Source organism: Rhynchophorus ferrugineus, unplaced genomic scaffold (genome assembly GCF_030347505.1).
Source record: "Rhynchophorus ferrugineus isolate W39M unplaced genomic scaffold, kcgeb_rfMv2 rfM1, whole genome shotgun sequence".
NCBI lineage: Eukaryota > Metazoa > Arthropoda > Insecta > Coleoptera > Curculionidae > Rhynchophorus > Rhynchophorus ferrugineus.
Genome location: NW_027472580.1, coordinates 3,678,911 through 3,691,175, shown reverse-complemented (window position 1 = coordinate 3,691,175; position 12,265 = coordinate 3,678,911). Strand labels below are relative to the sequence as shown.

General features: G+C 30.6%; 2 protein-coding genes across 8 annotated transcripts in view; one reads left to right on the top strand and one right to left on the bottom strand.

The window, feature by feature from the left end:
* Positions 1-10,153, top strand: part of LOC143202597 (transforming growth factor beta-1-induced transcript 1 protein) — an 83,857-nt gene extending 73,704 nt beyond the window's left edge. For 4 of the 7 annotated variants that reach the window (XM_076414228.1, XM_076414252.1, XM_076414235.1 and 1 more), the window contains one exon: positions 9,862-10,153. In XM_076414228.1, coding sequence (XP_076270343.1) covers positions 9,862-9,942 — 81 coding nt within the window. In that variant the 3' untranslated portion in view covers positions 9,943-10,153. Of the gene's footprint in view, positions 1-2,058; positions 2,474-9,861 lie in introns of those variants that run through there. The other 3 variants (XM_076414244.1, XM_076414262.1, XM_076414270.1) reach the window with 1 other exon arrangement.
* LOC143202462 (uncharacterized) overlaps positions 1-12,265 on the bottom strand; it is a 126,642-nt gene that overhangs the window by 100,591 nt on the left and 13,786 nt on the right. The gene's annotated exons all lie outside the window — the stretch shown is intronic.

The following is a 12,265-nucleotide window of genomic DNA, read 5'->3' as shown; positions in this document are numbered from 1 at the left end:
TTGACTTCTCAAAATGTCCAAGAACTCTTAAGGATTTATGACGATTTATTAGCTCCAATAATTAGATTATTATAAATATTCATAAAAATATGTATACAATAATTTTTCGATAGCTCATTTATAGTCTATTCAACGTTTTTTTGTATCAAGATGTTTAATGTATTGCCTGCCGCAATTGGTAAGTTCGTTTTAGAATCAGACAATATTTTGCTTCCCATTTTATTCTAGTTAAAAAGAGACACAATGCTGTCTGATTAGTTCGAACACCGGTTGTCAGACGTATGCAAAATTCTTGAAAGGAATAGTGATAGGAGGTTATTCACTAACCTATAAACTATTGTGGCTGTATAATTAGCTGTAGTTTCTAGATGTACTATAATGTTAAAGTAAATTATATTTGATAACATTTTTGTTCAATTAATTTATTTAGATTTGAATTTTGTTGTATGTCAAAGCCAAACTGAACTAAAACTCAAAGTTGATGCGGCAACATTGCGACGTTTTAATATCATAAATTTAGACGACGTATGTACAGAATAACTTTATTTTAATAATAACTGTTTAATTAATTTTAAGAATTTAACAATAACTTTTAATTAATAACTTTTTTCTGGGAATATTAAGAATATATCCAGGATTTTGATAGATGCGATATTTAAAATTTTAAAACTCTATTTTGATTTAAATAAAGGAAAAACATAAATTACTATTATGTAGTAAAGTTAATAAGTAATGTTGAAGAAGTTCAGATATCATAATGTATGAAATATGATATTGATGAAAATATGTGGAAAAACACACACATACAAAGCACTTAGATTTTTTCAAAAATGTTCAAGGATGAACATGCGACTGAATGTAATGGTAACAGATAGTACCTGAAAGTGCAATGTCTGAAGAAAACGACTATCGCCAACAAGAATCAAATTAAGAATCTGATTGAAAAGGTATTTTGCAAATTATGTTTCCAAACTTTTGATAAAATATGTTATGTGGACCTCGAATACAAGTGAGCAAACAAATTTCCTAGTTAGGAAGCTAGAAATCATACCTTTCTAACAATCACTTTAGAATAAGATACGATTTGAAACCCATCTATGCGGCTGTACCACAAGGCAGTGTCCTTGGTTCAACTTTATTACTTTATATGAATAATATCACTAAATGTGAGCAAGTAACAACAAGGAAGGAGTGACCACATTGATGACTGATGACCACATTCATCCACATGACACATGGATGATACCTTCTATAAGTAGCAACATTGAGACAACTATAAAGAGATTACAAAAAGCTGTTAATAACATCACTAAAAACTGTACACTAAAAATGACGAATAAAATTAAATGCTACGAAGTCTACACATGTCACAGACAAAAAATTGGACTAGCCACTGGTGATAATTGGTACTAAAGTAATTCCGTGTGTGAACACATTAAAATCATATTAAAAATAAATGAACAGAACCTCCAACTACACATGGATATGTGAAAACAAATATTTGCTCTTTTGAATAAATATTATAAATTAAAAGTAAAATATATATTCCAAGCAGTTATTATATAATATAATATACATAAATGTAACACATACAATCAGCTGTATTGTACATCTTTCTATAAAAAAGACAGAATCATATTTGTACACCTAATCTTATCATCACAGAAAATTTATTCTGAAAAAAATACAAATTTCAATTTATTGAGCTAATAAATCTTCATAAAAACATTGAACCCACTGAGAGTTGGAAACCAACACGAGAATGATACGGCTTTAGATGTTCCCCCTATTTAACATGGACTTGATCTTGACGCTAATATCACTGTACTCCTAACAAACTATTTATCTTCGACTAGTTTTATGTTTATAATAAATAACAACGAAATTAAAGAGGAACCAGACATAGACCCCGGTAAGATTTAGATAGTGCCCCAGTAGATAGAGACCGTGAATACACACCATCGACACAAGACCCTCCCCAAAATCATCCACCGAGACGGCAGCGCCGCCCCCCTGTCCAGTTTCTGTCATTTGGATGTGTTTCTTTTTCTTTTACAGAAATGCGAGAAGCCCATCACCAAAGATCAGTCGTTTCAGCTTCACGAAGGCAAACCTCAATGCGTCAAATGCTAAATCTATTGTTTTATCATTATTATTATTTTTAATTTAGAACTTTGCTTTTTATTTTTGATATAATTATCTATTTATTGTTATTATACTGTTTCTAACTTATATTTTTAACGAATGGTATATATTAACCTTAGGTACTATTCGTACGGCGATAAATACTGATAGTTTTAGAAGCAAAATGTCGTTATAATACCAAAAAAAAAAGAAGAAACAAATCGCTGTGAGCGTAATGCTAATTTTTACACGCAAATACATTTTAGACCGCTTATTTACCTTCACGGTACTTCACCGAAATGTACAACAGCTTTCTGTAGCTATTCAATAAATAAATTAATTCCACATATGACTGATCCGTTATTTCTTTCTCATTCATCGGTTTGTACTATTGTACAATTAACAATTGAAAAAACAGTCAATATTTTAACACCTTAAAATATTTATATGTGAGAAAATAAAACTAAAATATATAAAAAGAAATTAAATATATAAAAAAACTACGAAGACAATAACTAATTATACGAGGATTGTATGGTAAATCGTGGTTGATAGTTGTTTATGGAATACTGAAGAATTATTAAATAGAGAAAAGAATAGATAATAATTTAAGATCTTATCCGAGTAAATTGAAAAGCATGCTTGAATGGATTACATTGAGCAATATAATGAAAAAAATATGAAAATGTTGACTCTTCTGGGAGTTAATTAAGGTAAACCTATAAGACAATATGAAATAATATAATAATTAAAAAGATAAACAAGAAGAAAAAGTCTGATAACATTTGAAGGAGTCAAAATGATGAAAAAAAAAAGTTAAAGAACAGAATAGAAGAAAACTGAAGAATAAAAAATTAATTACAACAGAGAAAAGAATAGGTAATAATTTAAGAAAGTAAGACATTACAGTGTGAAAAGAATAGATAATAATTTAAAGAGTAACATATTACATTGCGAAATATAATTTAAAAAACATGAATACAATGAATAGGTACTGAATAGAAAAGAAATAATACTAAAATTAATTATAACAGAGAAAATAATGCATAATTTAAAAGAATAAGAAATTATATTGAGAAATATTATAAAAAAATTGAATATGTTAATACCCAGAAGATAAAGTTAACCAATGAAATGATACATACAACAATAACAAAGAACATAACAACCAGAAAGAGAAACGAGAAGAAAAAGTCTAATAATAGTTGGCGGAGACAAACTGATGAAAAACAAAAGTTAAATATAGAAAAGAAAAGAAATACTGAATAATAGAAAAGAAAAAATTCTGAAGAATAAACAAATCAAAAGGAATTCTAATAAAAATTCAGGAATATCAGGACAAATAAACTAAATAAAACATTCCTAAAATTGAACTCCCTAAACTGAAATTAAAGAAGTGATAGTGAAACTAAAGAAGAATGAAGAGAATGCAAAAGGAAAGAAGGGTCTAAAGATATAAAAAGTGGATATACATAAAAATAATATACTATCGTCAAAAAAAAAGGAGACATAGTAAGTGGTTAGAACCAACAACCAAAGAGCAACAACGAGGTGTTCAAGAATCAATAGCTCGAACAATAGCGAAAAATGCGAAATAGAGAATTAGATATCAACAGGAAATAAAACTAAAAATAACATATGAAAACTGAGCTGAAACTGATCTATTCCAAAGGATTTAGAAACACTCTTCACAGAATATTATATTTTTTAATTTAATATTTCAGTATATTAATTATTCTCGATTGCAATATCGTAAAAGATCTATGTGATGTCTCTATGTAAAAAATTCTATATTTTCGAAATACCTATCAGTCGCAAAACTAAGTTACGTAATTACATGACAATTTTACAGTATTACTGTGAATTATTATCAATACAATACCATACAAACCCCATTTTAAGAGTAAAATAAATAACTTTACCTTTTCAATTGGTTCTGGTGTTATTATCACTCAAACTCAATTATTAAAGTCAAGGGAAATAATTCAATATAAGTGTTTTTAGCTCATGTCTACTAAAGTTGACTAAGGAAGTTACATTTAAACTTTTTTAAATTATTATGGTTTTTTAGCAAAATTAAAATTTCTTATTATTATTCATGTTTGATCTAATTAATTATTGAGTGTTTAATAAAAAAGAATGTCTTTGGATGAACAAAATTGTTTTAGGTCTAAATGGTAAGTATCCAGACAGTAAATCTTCGTGATATTATAGTTCCACAGCATACAAAGTTGTTAAAGACTAAAATAAAGCAATTCGAATGATTTCTAAATATTAATATTATTGTTAATCGTGTTATATGTAGTTGTCGTAGATAAATAATTTAATAAATGCTATTCAGATTGAAATTGTTCAAGCAGCAAGCAGTGGGTGTTTCTAGACGCTGTATCTGTGAACTGACCCTATTAACATCAAAAAAATTAAGCATTATCAGCAACCGTACCCGATAAAAAAATCAGTAACTTTTTGAATGAAAGATGTATTTTTTTCCTTTAAATCAATACACCAGTTTTGTATTTTCTTAAGGCTCTCGAAATAAACGTGTGTTTCAGTGATGATCTCTTCTTTATATCCAAATCTCTTACCACCCAGCCATTTTTTCACCTTTTGAAACAGGAAATAGTCGTTGTGGGCTAAATCTGGAGAATATGGTGGACGGGGCAGTATCTCGTAGCCCATTTTATTGATTTTTAACATCGTGACTACATATGTGTGCATCCGCGTTTTGTCTTTTCTTAAGGCTCTCGAAATAAACGTGTGTTTCAGTGATGACTTCTTCTTTATATCCAAATCTCTTACCATCCAGCCATTTTTTCACCTTTTGAAATAGAAAATCATCGCTGTGGGTTAAATCTGGAGAATATAATGGACGGGGCAGTATCTCGTAGCCCATTTTATTGATTTTTACCATCGTGACTACATATGTATGCATCCGCATAGTGTCTTGAGAGAACGCCACATTTCTCTACGTCAAGTACGGCTGTTTTTGCTTCAAATCAACATGAAATTTGTCCTAAAGCTCTAAATAATATACACTATGAATGTCATCGACATTAATGTCACTGTTAGCATTCCAAAAAAGTCTGGCCATGACATGTTGGCCGACAGACATAATTTGGCCTTCTTTGGTGCACATTCATCCGGAGGAACCCACTGTTTTGATTGCTTCTTTGTCTCTGGTGTTTTATGACGTATCCACCTTACTTGTTAACTATTTAAACTAGACAGGACTTGGTGAAATCAGCACTCGAAAATCAATTTTTCCCATGTTTGTTAAAATTCGAGAGGTTGTCTATTGTTAAAAACAAACAAGATGATACAACGCAGTCAATATCTTACAGTAGTTTATTATTTAATAACAGTTGAGGGCAGTTGTGATGTATTAAAGTTACTGTGCCAGAAATTGAAAAAGTGACCAACTTATCAAACTATCCCCGTAGTGTCAAGTCTTAATGAAAGAGGACAAAGAAATATTTCCTAATGAGCAAATTTGGATATTAAACGAATAATTGTAGTCATCTAGTGCAATATTCATGCATCAGTGCATTATTCTGTTTAGAAACAGCATAGGATTGCCAAAGTAACCAATTTATCAGTAGAAATAAATTATTTTATAGACCCTCCTTTTCTCAACCGTATATAAGTATAAACAAGTTTAATTAATCTTTGGATAATCAATCTATTATTCCGGTAATATATAAAGCTCTCAAAGTAATATAAAACATCTCGAGGCTCCTAAATAACGTCTAAAACGACCTGTAGAAGTAGGTAATTTATTAGGTCTACAAATTAATTCTAATGAATATAGAACAGATGGTGTTACTGTGTATTCTATGATTTTCAGTAAGTGTCATTTCGAGAAAATGTGAACGAAACATTTTTCAGTGCGTTGAAATTGTCTAAACTTGTATCGAGCAAATATCAGTTACAGGAAGTTTTACTTTTTCTACTTCAGTTTGAAGAAAAAGGCGGCTGAAGGTCCTCCAATGCTGTGTGAAGCTTATAGCAACCATGCTCCATCGATTTCAACATGTGACTACTAATTTCGACGTATTGAAAATGGTGAATTTGCGCCGAAGACATTACTCGATGATGATCCGTATAAAGCGCAAGAAGAATCGTTGAAAGTAATACAAGAAACCATTTACAAGCGCTTGAAGAACATGGGGATGATCCAAAAGCTTCAGTATCTTGTGCCGCATGAATTGAAGCCAAGAGGCTTTGAAAGAGGTTTGATCATGTGTGAAAAGCTCCTTCAACGACAAAATCGGAACGATTTTTTGCATCGTATTATTACTGGTGATGAAAAATTGATCCACTAAGATATTTTAAAGCGAAAAAATCATGGTGACCGCCTTGTCATGCATCAACATCAACGGTAAAGCCGAATATCTATGGCTCCAAGCTGATGCAGTATTTGATGGGATGAACTTGGTGCGGTATACTATAGCTTAGTGAAACCATCAATGCGAAGTACTATAAAACTACAATTGATGCGTTTGAACCAAGCATTGCAGGCATTGTGCGAATAACGTATCCAATACGAGCAAAGACACAAATATTATGAAATATTAAAATAGAAATGCTACCCTCTCGCAGTATCCTGCAGTCCTTGCTCCTTCTCATTACTACTTGTTGATATATGAGTCGTGACCTGCCTCTTGTAACACTTTCCTTTCGAAAGGATTAAATAAATCCTTTAAAACTAATTTATAGGCCCGATATTCCAATTAATTCCAATCAGTTTATATTGCCAGAACAAGTAGAGCATCCTATAGCAAAACAAAATGATTTACACATAGAATGTGTTAGCAAAAACTAACATTGAACACGATAACTACATATAGCCATTAAACAATTATTAGAACAATTTTAGGGAAGATTAATTTGCAATGCAGAACACAATAAAAAAAACAAAATGGCAAGCTGTATATATATGCGCTTCATATTTAATGTGATTTTATGACTCTTATCGTTATTGAGTTTTTTATAAGCATGGCTTTACTAGACGAAAACAAAGTGACTAACAATGACGCAACAGCAATAAATGAGAATAAGTTTAATGAGCTCGTACCGATAAAATGTGCTCCGCATCACGTCACTTTGTATTCGGTTTAGTTTTAATAATGTAGTTTAGATTTTATGTCATATTTATATATATAGAATAGATATAAAAGTAGTTTTATGTAAATAACCAAATTAGGATGATCATTTAGGTAGATAAATGTGTCTCTTTGGTGTGATAGAACTTTCAATAAGTTAACTGTCATTTTATAGATAGTTGAAGCCATATTATCTTGATACTTATAATTAGTCAGTAAAAATTGACATGAAAAAATTATTAAAATTATCAAAATGTTATATTACACTAGATAGAAGATCATTTTTCGGTTCTGTATATGCGCACATTCGACTATTCTTATTTATTTTTTGTCGAAAAATATCCATGTATCAATATATCGGAGAATAAAAAATATCGATATTTATTTTCCTTTTAAATATATCTATTTTTACGAAACAACCTTGAAATTATCTATATTTTAAAAATATATTTTTTTATATATAATTATGTAAAGTCTCCCTTTACCATCTATGGGTTTATCTGGACTGGGCCTAAAGTTTAACGTGGGCTCCGAACCACGGTCCTCAGCATTAAGCCTACCGACTTGCGAGTGGCCAACTTTAGAAATCATCCCAGAAGACATCCGGTCTTACCCAGCTTGGTTACTTGCGTGACTGGGATCATTTTCCTTGTCGGTTTTTACACTCTTGCCTAGAACATTCACAAATTTCAAACAATCACAAACATACATTTACGACCATGCCCCAGCAGGATTCGAACCCGCGGCTATCGCTACAGTAGGAGGACCGTCCCATCGCCTTTACCACTGCGCCACCAAGCCGGCAAAAATATTTTAATAATGAAAAACCGATAACTTTAACGAACCTTTAAAATTAAATTTTATATATTTCATTATTTATTTTATATCTTTGAAAAAATATCGATAATTTTTTGACATCCCTAATATATAAGAAAGAAAAAGTTCTATAAATTCAAATATATGATGTATATTATTCAGTTAAGTATAATTCCCATTCCAAGTGATATGATCGTGACAATGCTGAGTTTTTCATATTCGTTTAGTATAAAAACTGTAGTAGAAAAAAGTGTATTACATTTTTCAATGTATATTAAAAATATTGCATTGAAATGTTAGTACTTTAATAAAATATATTGTTTTGTGTTATGTTTAAGATCAGTCTACAAATAGACAATAACTTTTCAAAAGTTAAGCAAAAAAAGTTACCTCTACTTTCATAATAAATGTTATTTCAGAAATAAAAAATATATCATAATTAATGCCAAAGAATAACAATTTTGATATATTTATATTTGAAATTATAAAAATTATTAGGTATGTCTCTTTATGGCTTTTGAAAATGTTTGATACAACCTAGTTCAGCTACAAAGTTGAAAATGGTAATTATTAATGAATATTCGACAAATACTAATTGTAGACAGAACTGCAAAATTTTCATCTATCTAGTGTATGATTCAAAAATGTCTGATCATATTGGCTAATAGAATGAATGTTATTTTCAAGAGTTATGTTGCAACATTTATATGAATTTTTTTTCAATTCAAATTTCTATCACTAAAAAAAACACCTTCTGGTTGGGTTGATGGAAAATCAATATAATTCAGATATAATTCTACACACACACACACACACACACTTGCTATATATATATATATATATATATATATATTATCTTATAATTATATATTCTCTATAAATGTTATTTGATTTTTCTATTCTCTTTCTAATTGTGATAACAAAAAATAAACGATTATTGATCATATTTTATTTGTCTTTTAAATGCATATGATAATGTATGTTGTAATGTGATTATTAGATGTTACTGTCAACATTTCAAAAATAGTTCAAGTTTTTCGTGGGTTAATATTGCTTTATCAACAAAAAGAGTTCAAGAAACAAAGTACTTCAAGAAAATCAAGCTTCTTTGATATTTCTGCAGAGTTCAAAAGTGGCTATAATAATACCAATCATTGTTGTTTTTTAAGCTGTTGAATGAGTGATTACTATAGAAAACGTTGTATAACTGTAAGTGTACAGTTGCAGGAAATAGTTTCTCGAAATCGGTACATTGTCAATTACAAATTCCATGATTCAGATCTTTCAGTAGTTCAGATTGTTTTTTGTATGACCATGAAATGAAAAAAATCTATTTTTTTCTGTGTAATATACAATGACCAGGTCCAAAAAAGTAATCTACTAGGAATGACTAGCACAGAAATCTAAAACTCAGACAAGATCAACGGGAAAACATCAAGGTCGAACAGATCAATCTGACTAAAAAAAAAGAACAGGACACATACAGCACAAATATATACTTTAGTTTAAAAAAAGATATTTAACATCATGATCGTATAAATTAAAATATTAATTTTCCAAAAACCCAAAAACACTGAAAATAACGATAATATATTTATACATTAGAACGATATATTTTATGTAATCACATATTGATTTTATTAATTATAAGGTATTTTAAATCGCTTGCATTTAGGTACTTTTCACTAGCTGATGTTTTTTTTTGTGCGCGTAAAACCGCTTTATAACAAGCTGTGTGTATTTCTTTGGTACGTATTAACCCAATATTACCACGAAGGTATCAAGAACTAATTCCCCCTTCTGACTATCTCTATTACAGAAATGCGAGAAACCCATCATGAAGGACCAATCGTACAAGATCGACTCCAAAACTGGCAAACCCCACTGCGTCAAGTGCTAGAGCCCACCCTCCAGTCTCAATTGTGCCCTTTTTATTAACAACAACGGAATTTATATTTATTTATTGATCGTTTCGTGTGATAGCCGGTCTGGAACCGGCGTTTCAAAAATGGTTCAGTTCAGATTCGTAACGTTAAGCAATAACTTTGTAGCCAAAAAATGTTCATTTTTTTAATTTAATATATGTGTTAATAAAAATAATTCTGGAAAAAGAGAGTTGGTTTCATTTTACCCAGGTTTCATACTACATCATTTTCTACATTCGGTCAGGCGTTGAACTAATTCGAAAACGATTTTTTGGTGCCAATTTCAAAAGTGCCACCTTTTGGCCAAGAGACGAATTTCGTATTGAAAGAACTCTACGTCTTTAGATGCAATTTATGGCCATGTTCCACCGTTAGGAACAAGTAGCAGTCGAACAGAGAAACATCTGCAGAATACAGCAAATAGACTGGAGCCATTAATTATTTGATTCTTTCCAAATAGTTTTGACACATTTTGTACCTTTTGGGGATTTTCAACTCTTCTTCTTTCAATTCACAGTTTAAACGCATTATTTGGAGTTACTTAGTTTGATTTTGTTATAGCCAGGTGCTTGCTTGTACATTGATCAGCGACATCCATTGGTAAAAATGAAAAGTATCCAAGTAAATAATTGTTGAACACCTGGCGCAACTGTTAAATTCGAGAGTTTTGACTTTCCTCTATATAAAATAACAGTTCCATTTGGTATTAATGAGTTATTCATTGTACACAGACGTTAACGATTTAAGGCTCCAAACTGTATTTTCGATATTCATTACTCTTATGGATTAATTTGAAGAAATTGCTGTCGAAGCTTATTAAATAATTTTAGAAATTTGTGGTGAAGTTTTATATACCAACTATTAGTTTTGATTTCAATCACTTAAAAATGGTTTTCCTGCAGACCTGTAAGACCAAAAATGCAAGACTTATTGGACGAAACCTCATGTCAAACTCTCTAAGATCATTCAGGCCGCTTAGCAGCTGATGAATTAGTCATTTCCAGAAGTTTATAGGAGATGGAAAAGGTTTAAACGGAGGGTAAATGGCTACAATACAAGTTGACTAAAAATGTCATTTCGAATCATTTCAACATCCTGATTTCATTGCTTATGTTTTCTGTGATATGTTACAACTGGCGATGAACAGTGGTTCTACCAACAACAATCCCAAGCGCAAAAAGGCATGAGAACGTTATGAACGTAAATTATTGTTGTATATATGGTGAGAAAGATGGGAAAAAGTAGAAAATTACGGATATTTTTATTGATATATATTGTATTAAAATAAAAAATGGTCAGAATATATGCAAGAACTCAATATTATATCACATCCTTCTCATCTCATTTCAATTACATTAGACTGTAATTTTTATAGAATAGAAAAAAAAGAGACTACTCGGGCGGTTTACACATGTCAACTGGATAAACAGCAGTTTGTTCTACCTACAGAATCATAAGCATTATAACGGCAGAGCTCTTCATTGTTGACAAGGCTATTAATTTTTATCATATAAGCTAGAACAAGTCCTTTGTAATTGCGACAGGCTATCCTTTTAGCTTGCTCCTCTCCATATGGAGTAAAGATCTAGACATCCATATTACCACACCTCAAAAAGTAGACCAAATGAACGGACACTTGCTGGATAAAAACGAATTGTACAATCTTCTATGGACACCCTTAAGAAATAGGATAACCCAAAAAAAAAACAAAATCACCCTTAACCACCTCAGATTGGGGCACTGTAAGCTTACACCTGAGTAACTTAGCATAGAATATCAAACAAGACTAACTACAAACCATATTCTTCCAGAATGCATTTCTTACAAGTGAATCAAGAAGTCAACTGAATCTTTCCTAATTTAGAAAAAATCTTATTACCACATAATTTAAACAACGTGGTACCATACCTATCTGTGAATAATAAGACGATACTCAGATATTTATGTAGATAGATGTAATCATGTAGATGTAGACCATTAAATATAAAAGGCAACCATCGTTAATCGCTATATTTATGTTGTAATTTCTTCTTGGCTAAGAAACATATCAAATGTTGGTGAAGTGCTTGTCAGAAGGTAGTTTCAGTTGCAAACCAGCGAAATCCCGAAATATAAAAGGCAACCCTCGTAATGCTATATTTATGTTCTCATTCTTTTTTCTGCTCAGAAAACATGACAGTTTCAGTTTCAAATGTTGTTTAAATAATTGCCAGAAGGCACTTCCTGTGTCTCTTATTATATAAATAAGTTTCCCAGATCATCTCAAATTTCACAAATCATTAAGATTTGCGTGCGCAT